This window comes from Triticum aestivum, chromosome 6B (genome assembly GCF_018294505.1).
Source record: "Triticum aestivum cultivar Chinese Spring chromosome 6B, IWGSC CS RefSeq v2.1, whole genome shotgun sequence".
NCBI lineage: Eukaryota > Viridiplantae > Streptophyta > Magnoliopsida > Poales > Poaceae > Triticum > Triticum aestivum.
Genome location: NC_057810.1, coordinates 696446886 through 696462042, shown reverse-complemented (window position 1 = coordinate 696462042; position 15157 = coordinate 696446886). Strand labels below are relative to the sequence as shown.

The window sequence follows — 15157 nt, the reverse complement described above, 5'->3', positions numbered from 1 at the left end:
AGAGGAAGTATATTGTTTTAGACTCGAACTAGTGTTTGCACGAAGGCCTAGTGCAGATATGAACATTCTAGCCGGCAGGTCGACTGAGATTCGAGTGCTCCCTATTTCCAACAACATCCAGACGCATGTGTCGCAGTCATACGTGTTCAATTTCTCAACGACCATGGCATTGAGATGCAGATGCTGCGTCTCCCGGTCAAGGCAGGCCATGGCATTCATATCCTACACACACCACACACTCCACCAGTCCACCTACACATATCCAAGCAGCCGAGTCTCCAGAGAAGAACACACACATCAAGAATGGCATTAGCAGCCGCCCTTCTGTTCCTGCTGATGCTGTTGCATGTGCTGGTAGTGGCACCGGCGTCAGCTCGTCGGCGGCCGCCCGTGGCGCGGCCGGGGTGCCGCGACAGCTGTGGCAACATCACCGTTTCATACCCATTCGGCATCGGCGCCGGCTGCTACCGCAACGACGGCCAGCAGGGCTTCCAGCTCGAGTGCCATGACTCCGGCCTCTTCCCTCCGCGTCTCACCGTCAGTGGCTTCGACCACCACCTCGCAGACCTCTCCCTCGCGTCCGGCGAGGCCCGCGCCTACCTCAACGCGACGCGGGAGTGCTTCAGCTCCACCGGCGGCCTCGTCGACCGCACCAACAGCTACATGTCCCTCCAGTACAGCGTCTACCGCTTCTCCGACGCCAAGAACCGTCTGGTCGCGCTCGGCTGCCCCAACCTCGGCTACTTCGTCGACGGCGACGGATACTACGTCAGCGGCTGCATGTCCGTGTGCCGCCCTTCGAGGTATGCCATGCCCGGCCCGTGCACCGGCGTCGGGTGCTGCCAGAGCGAGATACCCGCCGACATCAGCTTCTTCGGGCCTTACCTGCGCAACTTCCCGCCGTCCAAAGATTCAACCGCTTTCACCACCAACGCCACGTCCTGCCACTACGTGTTCCTCGTCGAGGACGAGTGGTTCACCTACACCGACCGCGTCTTCCTCAACCGCACCGACGACTTCGCCGTGCCCCTCGTGCTCGACTGGGCCGTCCGCAACATCGACAACTGCAGCGCGGCCGGCCAAAACGCCACCGACTTCGCCTGCCGGAGCGTGGGCAGCCAGTGCGTCGACGCAACCAATGGCCCCGGGTACCGGTGCAGCTGCCCCAAGGGCTACGACGGCAACCCTTATCTCGACCGTGGATGCGCAGGTACACACCACATAGCTCCAACATTGGAGTATAGCTGTTGTGCTCTATTACTCACTCCGATCCATATTAATTTTCCCTGATTTAGTAGTAATATGTATATCAGAGGAAGGACTACATCTCTACTTTTGTCTGACCAAATGATGTTGAAATTGCTTTGCAAACTGAAGACATCGACGAGTGCCATCTGAAAGACGAATACCCGTGCTACGGTGTGTGCACAAACACGCCGGGGAGCCACACTTGCCAATGCCCACCGGGTACAAGTGGAGGTGCCACCGCCAAGAACGGCTGCAGGCCAAAGGACAATTTCTCCCTAGCTCTGAAAACCGTCGTAGGTACACACTGATCCATCGATGGTCATCATGCAACATATTCCATCTCCATCGTTGGTTCTTCTGCAATTTCTTCTCAATAATCTAAGCTAATGGTTGTGTATGCAATGTCATATTTAGGAGTCGGCGTTGGCGTGTTCATGTCGGTTTTCATGTGCTTCTGGCTCTACCTGGGGTTCCAGAAGAGGAAACTGATCAAAGCAAAACAGAACTTCTTCGAGCACAATGGAGGCGTCATCTTGCAGCAACAGATGCGTTCCCATAGAGGTGCCGCCGAAGGAGGCGCCAGCGGGTTCAAGATATTCTCGGAACAAGAGCTAGTGAAAGCCACCAACAACTTCGCCGCCGATCAGGTCCTCGGACGCGGAGGCCATGGCATAGTCTACAAGGGCGTTTTGGAGGACAAGACTGTGGTGGCCATAAAAAAGTCTAAGATGATGGAGGAGTCTGATATCAAGGAGTTCGCGAGGGAGATGCTCATTCTCTCCCAGATCAACCACCGTAATGTTGTCAAGCTGCTCGGTTGCTGCCTTGACATAGAGGTGCCGATGCTGGTTTACGAGTACGTCTCAAACGGCACCCTCTACCACTTCCTCCACGGAAAGGAGCTTAACACTGACACAACCTTGGACACTCGTCTCCGGATAGCAGCAGAGTCCGCGGAGGCGTTGGCATACATGCACTCGTCGGCCTCGCCGCCGATCCTCCATGGAGATGTCAAGACCGCCAACATCCTCCTCGACAACAATCTCACCGCCAAAGTCTCGGACTTTGGGGCATCAAAGCTGGCGCCAAGCGACGAGGTTCAAATCGCAACACTGGTGCAGGGCACCTGCGGGTACCTAGACCCGGAGTACCTCATGACATGCCAGTTGACAGACAAGAGTGATGTGTATAGTTTTGGGGTCGTGCTTTTAGAGCTTCTCACCGGAAAGAAGGCGATCTGCTTCAGCGGGCCAGAGGACAGGAGCCTAGTGTCACGCTTCGTAGCAGCCACGAAGGCCGGCACACATGAGAAGCTCCTGGACGGCCAAGTGAGGAAGGAAATGGGACCCGAAGCACTGGAAGAGGTCACCCACATCGTGACCCGATGCGTGAGCGTGAGCGGGGAAGAGCGTCCGGCCATGAAGGAGGTGGCGGAGAGGCTGGAGGCGCTAAGGAGGTACCAGCGGCGTCCGTGGGGTCAAGCTGGTGGCAATGATTCGGAGGAAGGGCAGAGCTTGTTTGGTAGGGATATGGAACGGGGTGTGGAGTACATGTTTGGGCCTCAAGATGTCCTTGATCTTGAAGGGGGTAGCACATATACTTTAAGCTTGTAGACTATGTGCTTGTTCTTTCGCAAAGGTATATCTTGACTTGGATTCTTTTTGAAATAGTACCAAACGCAAACACTAGATTGAAGAAGACTGTAAAACTGTTGTATTGTCCAAATATTATGAATATATAGCACTAAATTAGAGAAGAGTGTAGAACATAAATGTAAAATTCTCACAAAAACTAAATTGAACAATATATGTGTTTTTTCGTTCCTTTTCTTGTTTCTTCTGGGTTTTTTATTGTTTTTGCCATTTTACCTTTTTCTGTCAGTTTTTTTCTTTCTATGTTTCTGTATAAATAATTTTGTTAGCAATATGGTAGACAGACGGCCTCTGTCTAATGTTTTCGGGCGCATATGTGATGGTAACAAATTTAATAAAAGAAGACACTGCTTCTACTGCCCGCCGTACCATATGTGGTGATAATTTCTGGTGATACAAAAAGGGTCACAGAAAGAGAAGCAAACAGAGTTTGCCCGAGCCCAGCTGCTCCCGAAATCATCTGCATCAATTCCAGACTTGGGATCTGAACAATTCACGCTGACACCTCTGACTCGAAATATAGAAAAACGGACGTATGGTACGAAACAATGGATCTGACGTGGGCCCAAATCGTATGGGGTGGGACGGCGTTTGCGGGCGGGCGCGGCATTTCAACCGAGCCACGGATCAGATAAGGCGTTCATTCTGGAAACCCTCACCGCCCCTCTCTTCCTCCCCAAACATCACTATCCCCTTTCATCTAGTGGTGCTCGTTCTGCACCGGCGGCAACGGGAAAAATGGATCATGCTGTTTGAGTTCCTGCTCGATGCAGTCGACAGGTTAGTTCATGCGGATCTACAAGGTTTTGAGATTTGTTTTGCTAGCTGCCGTATGTGTAGAAGAAAGCTAACAAACGGGCCTTGGCGTTGGCCATTGCCGTCCTTTTCAGGTTCCCGCTGCATGAGGAGTTCACCGACAGTTTTGAGCACTCAGATCCAGTACCTCTAGGCTTGTTGCGGAACAGCGAAGCCGACCATGCCGTTCCTGCGGACTCCAATCCTGGGTCTGGTTGCGGTCAAATAAATCGGCGGCGACGGCCAGATTGCTAGAATAAATCCGAGGCATATTGTTAATCATCCGAGGACCAAGCAATCACATAAGGACGACACCGGGATTTGTTAACGAGGTTCACCGATATGGCTACATCCCCGGGGCCTGACTACGGGCGCTCCTCCCCGTGGCACCATCACAATACCGCACACCGGCCACCCGGGCGCCAGCACACGCCGCCGGCTCCCCCTTGCGCGCCTGTGCTATTATGTTGGCATAGGTTACATCGTGTGTGTACCCCCGCTATATATGAGAGGCATAGGATACAAGTGTCCTACTAGGACACGACACATATCCTATATAAACACAATACTACTCAGAGTCCAACTGTAACCTACCGTGTACATAATATTCGACACAACTCTAACAAACTTCACCTTGGCGAATATTCTCCACCACCTTGAATTTGTCAATGCGTCAAACTTCCATGTACATTGGACTTGAGCTTATCCCATGAGCACCACTGCTACTCCAAAGACTCCATATGACTCCACCTGCAACTTGTAGTCCCTTCTTTTCTTGACCACATTCAACACTCGAGCAAAATTAAGTTCCTCATTCTCTACATTGTGCTCCCAACTTTCGGAGTATCCGTCAACGCCATCACACACCGACCATTGACCTGCGTGAAAGTGAACAACTCACATATTGGGTGTCACATATAAGAATTACCTGAACTCAACATCACCGCTCCTTTTTTGACCGCCTGTCTGAAACTTGAAAGAATTTCACCATTGCTTGTAGTCATCCCGAGTCAAATTCGCAGTTGTCTCACCACATGTATGACCACCAGAGCCCTGTCCCGTCTCCATGTCCCGTGCATACCGCGTGCCTCACCGCTATTACCGCGTCGAGCCTCCGCTGTCCCGGTCGAGTCTCAAGGGTCGCGAACCCACACCACTCAACTCCCACTGCAGAGTACCACCGATCATCACCGACCGATGACGAGTTTTATGCTTCCATCAGACCACCGGGCTCCAGTCCGAATTACATGTCACTCGCTTTTTTCCCATTGCTGAATAGGCTTCGATTATCTGGATCCTTACACCGTTGCCCCTCAATCCAGCTCCACCTTCAACATGACTCCATGGTAGATGATCAGTCCATCCTCGCGCCCCGTCGACTTCAAGCTCTCATGTGCACACCGTCTTGAATCGACCCCGCGCCATAGTCTTGTCGAAGCCACACAAGCCTCGGGCCTGTGCCACGTGTTTCCACGCTAGAAGTCGGTCACCATCAGCATCACGCTCCTACGTCGCCGTCGCCGATCCCGCACCGTCTTCTGTACCAACCGACTTGCGTCGATCCGTCAAATTGTCATGTCCAACCGACTTGCGTCGATCCGTCAGACTGTCATGTCCAACCGACTTGCGTCGATCCGTCAGACTGTCATGTCCAACTGAGCCCCACGGGCCTCCGCAACCTATCCACGTGTTTCAAACCATCTCAACAAATCGACCCAGGAAAAAAACTCCCATGCAAACTGCACAAAATTTTGCTTTTTCCTGTCACTATTTGCTGTTGCTTCTCCGTGCACTTCGTAGTAGAAAATAAATCGAATTGACCGAACCAAACTGCTCCTGTGCACACACGTGGTCCTGATTGCTACCTTTTTTTTCTCTCAAACAAATCCTCACGATGCCTTGCTTCAGCTCCCTTCCGCGCAACGCACGCGCATGCGTGAACACCACAAATCACCAAGCCCATCACCCAGAGAGCTGCAGCGCCGCTGGCCCAGCCCACTAGCCGGCCTCGGCCTCGACTTGTCAATGCCACGTGTATCCGCGCGTACGGCTGCCGCCTCGCTCGACCGCATCAAGCGCTCGCAACGCCGTAATCCGTCCCCGCCTAGGGTTGCCACACACGCCACCAGGACCGATCTGGATTGATCGACTCGGCCGACGCCAACGGCTGCTGCCATAAGCACATGTGCCTTCTGCTGATCTTGCTTTTCTCCAATTTCATCGAGAACCACGTCCGTAGCCGGCTGCATCTCAAACTCAATGTTTCCTCTAGATCAACACGATTAGCACCTCCGAACAACCTAGCTCTAATACCACTTGTTAGAATAAATCCGAGGCATACTGTTGATCATTCAAGGACTAAGCAATCACACGAGGACGACACCGAGATTTGTTAACGAGGTTCACCGATATGGCTACATCCCCGGGGCCTGACTACGGGCGCTCCTCCCCGTGGCACCATCACAATACCGCACACCGGCCACCCGGGCGCCGGCACACGCCGCCGGCTCCCCCTTGCGCGCTTGTGCTATTATGTTGGCATAGGTTACATCGTGTGTGTACCCCCGCTATATATGAGAGGCCTAGGATACAAGTGTCCTACTAGGACACGACTTCATATCCTATATAAACACAATACTACTCAGAGTCCAACTGTAACCTACCGTGTACACAATATTCGACACAACTCTAACACAGATGAGATGGTTTTCGCCGGTGTCCGGATGCATCTCCGACTAGGTCGGCGCAATCGACTGCCAGAGTCAACCGAGAAGCCCTTGGTTGGACAAAAAGGTGTGAACCCAAGCTCCCCCCGCTGTTGAACTGTAATTGTTCCATGTGACTCTGCTTTCGTCTCCTCTGCACAATTTTGGACAGAAATTAGTTTAATTTGGAAATCGTTACCAAAATAACCATATCAAAAAAGATAGTTGAACCATTGTAGCCAGACCTTAGTTACCTTGCTTCACTGAAGTAAACTTACCATACTGAATATGTACGTTTGAAAAATGCAGGGTACGTCTGGGCAGTGCACCACCGGACGGAATGCCGTGTCCCTCTCGAAGGAGTGCATTGGAGCAGTTGATTTGCAAGTACTCAGAGGAACCTAGGAAGAGTGTAATACGACCTGCACTTGGGTTGAGTATCAATTCACTGGGTGAGGCGTACGACTTCTACTATTTGTATTATGGGCAGATCGGCTAGAGAAGACTAAATGTTGAGAGGACAAAATGCATGCAGAGAGCGTATGCGGTTGCTCTGTTAGTACTGAGTTTTGTTTACATGCTTACATTTCAGGGAAGGTGTACAGCATAATCAGTAGCTTCTTCAGATAGGTTGACAAGGTGCCCTTCACGAGGAGGACTCTCAGGAGCATATGTGGAAAGATATACCGCGAGCAAGCACAGGATGATGTCAGGAAGACTTTGGAGGTGTTTGCTGACATTGTTGCAGGTGATCCTGGCTTCACATATAGGGTTTTGGTTGACAGTACAAGTAAGGTGAAGAACCTGATGTGGACTAATGGAAGCAGCCGATTGCAGTACCCGGGCTCAGAAAACGAATATCCCGAAGTTTGTGTGTATCTTTCTCTCAAAAGAACTTTGAAACCTTCATATGTTCCATTTTTCTTGGTCATTGCGACACCAAAATGGGCTGATTAGGAGGTTATGATTAGTGTATATAGCAACTTAGCAAGGCTAGAGTGAAACGGTTTATTCTGTTTTAGAGATTCTGCTTTGGGAGGCAATATCTGAAAGTCTTCCTAGATATACATGTTTACTTGCTCTGCTTGTCTTTGAATGTAGAGGTATTTCACATCAACAAGATATGTATTCGCAGAGGCATTGATTATCTTTATTTATGATTATTATTCTTCCTTTGTTGGCAAAAACTATTTTCTTGCTAAGAGAATGAATTATTATTTTGGTTTGTTTCAGGTCCTATTGATGAATTATTATTATTATTGCATTGAATACAACTGTATTATCCAGACGCGGCTGTTTCCTGTGTCCTCCTCTATAATTGCTAATTCAGAACCTCATGTATTGGAAAATTATAAAATATATGCAATACCATTAATCAGTTGTAAATCTGGACAGCTCATATTTAACTCTTCAGAACTTTATTTGCTTATGTTTTACAGAAATACATGTCATTTCGTTGTTTCTTAAGTTTTTTTTCTAAATATACTGGAGTATTATTTTGGAAAGCTAACTGTACTTAGGTTAGTTGTTTTTAAGTGTAGCAATACATCAATTTTAAAATAAAAATAGCTCCAATTGCTACTTTTGTTGCTATATCGGACATAGTTAAGATCAAAATAACTTGCCTGGTTATTTAAATTTATGATACTGGAGCCAATAATAATGAAGCTCTTAGTTAGCGTGTCATTCTGTAGATTTAGAGATATGATATGATTGTATACAATGCCTGACAGTCGAACTACTGAAAATTAAGCTGGGACAGTTTTCTCGTTTAGCTGACCGAGTAGTGGGTATATCAAAGTTCTTTCTAATCACCTTTATAACTCAGATACTAACTTGTGTGCTTCCGACAGTACATGATGATTGTTATCAAAAGTTCAGTGCCCATGGCATTGGGAGGTACCCAGGAGCCTGCAGCCTACGGTGGGCTGGTGGAGGGCTGTCAGGACCCAAGCCGAGAGTTTACTGAAGATGAGATGCAGATAGAAGAGTTTCAGTGAAGTAACGGTTCGGATGAAGACCAGGACAGATCAACGGCTATGATTCATCCTCACCGTTTCATCCTGTAGCGGTTATTTGTCGACACCGTTATGAACTGTAACAATACGTTATCGAGAGCTGGCGTGTAGCTTATAAACCATGCGAGAGGAGAAGGATCGGTAGGAATATTCTAAGCATATGCCATAGCGGTAGTTAGAACCCTAGCTAGCAAACCAAGTCGGGGTCTCCGATCTCGCGCAATTCCCCTTTTGTATTCCCCCAAATTGTTCTTGTCTTATGACTGAAATGCAAGAATTCGTGATGATCATGTCGAAGCGTTGATTCGATCCTCACAAGGGCCGAACCCTGATGTGAACAAGAAGCTGAACGCCGACATTGCTTCCATCCTGGAGTCAAAGTTGTCCATCCCCAAGTTCCCGCTTCTACCTCAAGTTCAGGATTCAAAGGCAAGCAGACATTATTTGTCGTCTACTGCTCATTCATGGGTCTTCATCAGGCATCATCATGTTCTCATTGCAATTCTGCTGTTTGTTAGGCCCATCCTGGACAAGAACATGCTCAATGTTTGCATGCTTTTGCATCAAGAGTAGATCATGTAAATGTCCATCTGTCATTTGAACTCGTAGTCGTCGTGTTAGCTTCCATAGTGGCTTCCTTTCTATGCTAGATGCTTATATGAGAACTCTAATTAACCTTTTTTCTTTACCGTGCAGCACTCGGACTTTGGATGGAACTGATTGACCTTTTAGATGCGTCATATGGCGTGGACTCTTGTAAGAACTTCAGAGTTCGTATATTCTGTCCATTGCCTATTTTAGGAGAAACTGCTGCAGTAAGATGTAGTGTCAGTTTAATGGCCAGTGTTTATGAGTGCCGGAGTCCTTGTGTAAGCTACTGGGTTTGGTTTATGACTTGCCATGGCAAGGGAATGTCGCAACTGTTTGGTTTGATTCGTAATCATGAAGCATTTTTTGTGTCTTCTGTGTTTGTGCTGGCTGTTGAGTTCCAGTGATTTGCTGCATGAACTAAAATTCAGAATTTGCATTTAAGTGCTATTCAGGCTTTTGATATGCAAATTTGTTTGATTGGATGTTTGTTTTCCATGAAAGAGGTTAAACACTCCAAAACATATACTCCATGGGGAGGACGATCATGGTCAAGGAACCAAATGTTATCTTTACAGAACTCTCTATTCCTAGCCTGCATCAATATATACAGCCTCCAGAAAGAAAAAATCCCCCTCTCCTCTGCCCCTGTTGAGAGTCGTACTTGGGTGTGTGGGCGAGGATGGAAGACGCATTTATGAAGGGGCAGGCTGGTGGCTGTTTGTTAGTACGTGAGCCGGGGATGGCTCAGTAGAAGGGCTGAGCCGTGCTTCGCCCAGCTGTTCCGTGTGTATAGTGCGCGATGCTGTCACATTCAATGCGTGGCAGAGTTGGCCTATTTTGGGTGATATACGATCGTGAAATACACTGAGCAGCACAGATCCAGATGTGAGCGTGCGGTGCTGATTTCGAGAGCATCTGAGCCTGAGCTCAGAAATGAATATCCCACAAAACCGTCCCATCATTGGTAACAAATTTACCAATAATTGTCATGCGGATATTCTTGAATGTGCCCTCATGTTGATGAATCAGGCGAGCAAAGGCACGGTGACACCAGCAGGAAGGAAGTCAAGTTTATCACGCTTGTGCCGGGTTTCAAGCTCCATCCCCTTCCCCCGAAGGCTCCCTGAGAAGAGATCACATCACAGAGCGTTCATGCATGCGTTCCGTGGCATTGACCATCACTAGATCTGTTCAAGGATGCTTAATATATATTGTTCAATATAAGTAAGGCGGCATTGATCTGCGATGTTTAAGTTACTACGTATGGTGACGCCTAGGTTCAGTAATTGTAAGAAGGCATCATCTGTAATAATGGGAGAAAACAATGAGCATTCAGCTTGAACTAGCTCAGTTCTTGAGAAAGAGTCAGTGCGATGAACTGTTGGTAAGGGAAAGCATAAACAGTTTCAGGAAACATCAAATGAGACTTGAACAGGATTGACGTGCGTTTTGATCGACAAAAAATGTTCTTACCAAAAGCCTAAGATAGTGTACGAATTAGTTGGAGTTGTAGATAAGATTCTCACCAAAAAAATCTAAACGGTGATGCAAGTTTTGTAAGTGAGCACAAGTTCGTCTCGAGTGATGTCTCGAGTTATTTACCCAAAACCACCACACTTGGGGTTAGGGTAACAACTTGATGCCATATTTGAGTCACGACACAAGAAACCACCAATTCTGCGCCTAACAGATAACGCGGAGCACCGATTGTCCAGTTAGCTCGCGAAAATAGCAAAACCGATAGGTAGGCCCCACTTGCCGGCTGACGTGGCGAAGACTGAAAATTTAACCACTGACGTGGTAAATGAGATGTGGTCCCCACACGTCAAAGGCTAGATGGTCATCTTCTTCACAACCCTTTTTCAACGAGGCATTTCATCGAACAGCTTATGGGCACGAATCCTTTTCCTCTCGGCGGAGAAAGTGAACGGCGACAGCTCGTCTGCTCTCCATGGAGCGCCAGCGGGGTAGGCGTAGATGCCCTTAGCTCATCTCTCCGCCGCGCGCCGAGCTCGGCCGCGAGCGTGCCGCTCCATTGTCGGGGCTGTCATTGCACGCCATGAAGCCCCGTGTCAGCGGAGTTAGCACCGACCAGCTCCCCGCTGACTGTGGCGGCCAGCATCAAGCACGCGCTCACAAGCCAACATGGCCGCGGCGGCCAGAGCACCACGCAGAGGTGCGCGGTGACCATTGACCAGCCAGTGCGGTGAGCGGCGCGGCGGCTCAGTACATCGACGCGAAGGCCAGTAGCTTACGCGGCACCGCGTGGCCGAGGTGCGGGAGCTGCTCGTTGTTGTACTCGGCAGCAGCTGTTCGCAAAGACTGCACGGGACGCGCATGACCAGTGAGGCCAAGGCGACGGCGGCGCTAGACGCATCAGGCAAGCTCAGGATACACTCATGTGATGGCGACAAGCGCGGCACCAACTACTCGTCGTACAGCCTCAAGACTGAAGCCTGGAGCGGCAGCGCTGGATGCGGAGCTCATGCCATTCCAGATCGAGCAGGAACTCCATCAGCGCGTGCCGCCATCACTCCCCAGCAGCCGCTGCCGCTTCCGAATTGGATTCCTCTGCAGCTGGCTCCTCCACTTAGCTCCACCATCGCCGGACTTAAGCTCTAACACATCGCCACACCCGCTCACAACTTACTTGATGAAATGCCAGGAAGAAAAAGAGGAAGAAGTAAATAGAAAAACCGAGTCATTGACAGGTAGGACCCATGTCCATCTCAGCAAAATGTACATGTAGGCTCGCCACATCAGCCCGACAGGTGGGGCCTACCTGTCAGTTTCATTGTTTTCACGAGCTAACTGGACAATCAGTGCTCCGCGTTATTGGTTAGGCGCGGAGTTGATGGTTTCTTGTGGCCTGACACAGATGTGGTATCAAGTTGTTATCATAGCCCCAAGTGTGGTGGTTTTTGGTAAATAACTCTGATATCTCACATGTTCTTGGGCAGGGCCCTCCTTGTATCGAGGAGCTTTTGTCATTTGATTGTAATCCTATGAATATGGTAAACTCTTTTACCATCGCAAAAAAAAAAAATCTTCTCCCTGACGGATAGGGGCCCTGGAGTCTCATTCAATGTGTGGCCGCATGCCGGCGACCTTCGCCGAGGACGGCTCTAGGTTGGAGGCATCGGCGGCGACTTGTGCATGCTTGAAGCCGGCGAGGCGACCAGGCCGCCTCCCGTCCCGAGCGATGGACAAGACTTGGTGAAGACGAGCGACCCGTGAAGCCATTGCCGCAGCGGCAGGGAGGCGCTCCTTGATTGTGACCGTACACGAGGAAGAGTCTGTGGCAGTGTCACATCATGAAGCGGAGGATCGTTGATTTGTCTTGCCGTCGTTAAGGGCTAGTTCTTTTGGTGACTTTTTGGGGCTTCTAGAATAAGCTACCCCTACCCAGCTTATTCTAGAAGCCCAACCAAAAATATTTTTTTATAAGTGTACTAGTCAAGTCATAATTAGTAGGTTCTAAAAATAAATATGGTTGAGCTTTTAAAATAAGCTGAATAGGTGGCAACTAATTTTAGCTTATTGTAGAAGCCAGAACAAAAACCTACCCTAAGTTGCCAAAAAAGGCTTTCGCCCCGCTTTATAAATAAAGCAAACCGCCACTGAGCACACATACAGAGTCAGGTCCACACACACACCCAAGTCTCACAACAAAGTACAGAGGTTCTGCTGAGCGCACAGCTCAACAATCCCAGAAAAATAAAAACAACAGAACACGTCGGACGAAGATAACGCCTAGTCTGGTTCTGGCGGCGGCGCGGGGTGGCGGCGACAAGCGAACGGCCATCGAGCGGAGGTCGGTGATGAAGGCTGAGATAGCGTCGCGGTCCAGGGGGCGGCTAAGCGGCCGCCAAAGCTGCAAGAAACCCGAGAGTTTGAAAAGAGCGTCAGAAGCCCGTCGAAGAGGCGTGCGCTGAATCACAAGCTTATTGCGGACAGTCCAGAGGGTCCAGGCAAGGATCCCGATCTCGAGCCACCTAATGTGGCGAGAGGACACGGGGGACAACTGGAGTTCGGCAAATAAGTCAGGAAAGTTGGTGTGACACCAATTTCCACCAACCGCTTCGCGAAAGCAGCTCCAGAGGAACTGAGCGGACACGCAGGAGAAGAAAATGTGGTTCGAGTCTTCCGGGACCCCACAGAGTGGGCAAATGCCAGTACCCGGGCCATTACACTTGCGCACCTCCACCCCGGACGGGATCCGACCGCGAATCCATTGCCACATGAAGATACGGATCTTCAGGGGCAGGCGGATGGACCAAACCATCGATAGGGGGAGGGGGGCGGAAGATGGAGCGATGGCCATGTACAGCGACTTGGTGGAGAATTGGCCTGAAGGCTCAAGGTGCCATCGCACCAGGTTAGGGCCACCATCCACCAACGGTTCGTGGAGAGCAACACAATCAAGCAACTCACGCCAGGCGGCGGATTCCATGGGGCCAAAGGCCCGCCAGAAAGCAAGGCGCCCTAAGTCAAGAAGGGCCCTCTCAACAGAAATCACGGGGTCGACGGAGATGGAGAAGAGGCCAGGAAAGCGAGCCGCGAAGGGAGTGTCCCGGGCCCAGCGATCAAACCAAAACAGCGTCGAAGCTCTAGAGCCCACCGAGATGGAGGTCCCGATACGGAGGACCGGGAGAAGCTGGACAATCGACTGCCAGAACTGAGATCCGTCAGACTTCTAGCAAAAGGCGAGGGGCTGACCGCGCAAGTATTTGTTCTAGATGATGTCAAGACAAAGGCCACCATGCCCTTGTGAGATGCGCCAAAGCCAGCGGGAGAGGAGGGCGATATTCATCCGTTTAGAGCACAGGATGCCAAGGCCACCTTGCTCCCGGGGCTTGCAAATGTCAGGCCAATTGACCATATAATACTTCTGCTTGTCATTTTCGCCTGCCTAGTAAAAGCGGGACACGACCTTAGCAATCTCCTTGTGAAGGGTCTCGTGGAAGCTGTAGAAGCTCATGAGAAACAAGAGGAGGCTAAAGAGAGAAGAGTTGATGAGGATAGTCCGGGCCGCTTTGGACAGCCACCTCCCTTGCCAGGGCTCGACGCGCGTTTGGAGCTTGGCCACGGAGGGGCGCAAGTCCGCGAGGTGAGCCGGGAGTCACTAATGGGCGTCCCCAGGTAGGTCGTGGGGAAGGAGCCCATGCGGCAATTAAGTCTGTTGACGATGGCCAAAGACTCCGCGGGGGAGTATCCCATCACCATCACATCACTCTTTTCAAAGTTGATCTTGAGGCCCGACATCTGTTGGAAGCAGAGAAGGAGGAACTTAAGGTTGGAGATATCAGTCTCCGAGCCTTCAACCATGATGATAGTGTCGTCAGCATACTGGAGGATGGAGATCCCGGAGCCACCCGCGAGGTGGGGTGTAATCCCACGAATATGGCCAGCGGCTTTCTCCTTATCTAGGATGGACGCTAGCGCATCCACGACCATATTGAACAAGAACGGGGAGATAGGGTCGCCTTTTCGGACCTCACAAAGGGTGGGCAAGAAAGGGCCGATCTCACCGTTCATGTTCACGGCCGTGCGACCGCAAGTGACCATTTGCATGACTCTCGTGATCCACCGGTCATCGAAACCCTTCCAAAGAAGGACTTCCCGAAGGAAGGGCCAGCTAACTGTGTCATAAGCCTTATGGAAGTCAATCTTCAGGAAAACCGCCTTGAGATTTTTGGAGCGGACCTCATGGAGGACTTCATGAAGGACAAGGACCCCATCCAGGATGTAACGGCCCTTAATGAAGGCCGACTGGTTGGGATGCGTCACACGGTCAGCCAGCAGGGTCACCCTATTGGCGTACCCTTTGGCCAGGATCCGAAAGATCACGTTAATGACTGTGATCGGTCGGAATTGACGAATGTCGGATGCCCCCGGGACCTTTGGGATGAGAGAGATGATCCCATAGTTGAGGCGTCCGAGATCAATGGAGCCAACGTAGAACTCGTCGAAGATAGCCATGACCTCCGGTTTAATCACGTTCCAGAAAGTCTGGAAGAATTTAACAGGGAGGCCATCCGGCCCTGGCGCCGAGGAGGGGTTCATGCCCTTGATGGCATCCCAGACCTCCTGCTTGGAGAAGGGGGCCGTAAGGGCCGCGTTCTCTGTCTCAGACGCCAATTGGGAA

At 50.4% G+C, this 15157-nt stretch overlaps 1 protein-coding gene across 1 annotated transcript; it reads left to right on the top strand.

The window, feature by feature from the left end:
* Positions 1-222: 222 nt before the first annotated feature.
* Positions 223-3031, top strand: LOC123139444 (wall-associated receptor kinase 2). Its single transcript, XM_044559249.1, has 3 exons — positions 223-1210; positions 1378-1545; positions 1663-3031. The coding sequence occupies exons 1-3, from the start codon at positions 304-306 to the stop codon at positions 2859-2861; spliced, it is 2274 nt and encodes a 757-aa protein (XP_044415184.1). The 5' UTR covers positions 223-303; the 3' UTR covers positions 2862-3031.
* The last annotated feature ends 12126 nt before the right edge of the window (positions 3032-15157 follow it).

Excerpts from the sequence above, each read along its gene's own strand:
- LOC123139444 (XM_044559249.1), top strand. The coding sequence starts at position 304 with ATGGCATTAGCAGCCGCCCTTCTGTTCCTGCTGATGCTGTTGCATGTG. Across the intron at positions 1,211-1,377 it reads TCTCGACCGTGGATGCGCAG|ACATCGACGAGTGCCATCTG; the intron begins GTACACACCACA and ends TGCAAACTGAAG. Across the intron at positions 1,546-1,662 it reads AGCTCTGAAAACCGTCGTAG|GAGTCGGCGTTGGCGTGTTC; the intron begins GTACACACTGAT and ends TGTCATATTTAG.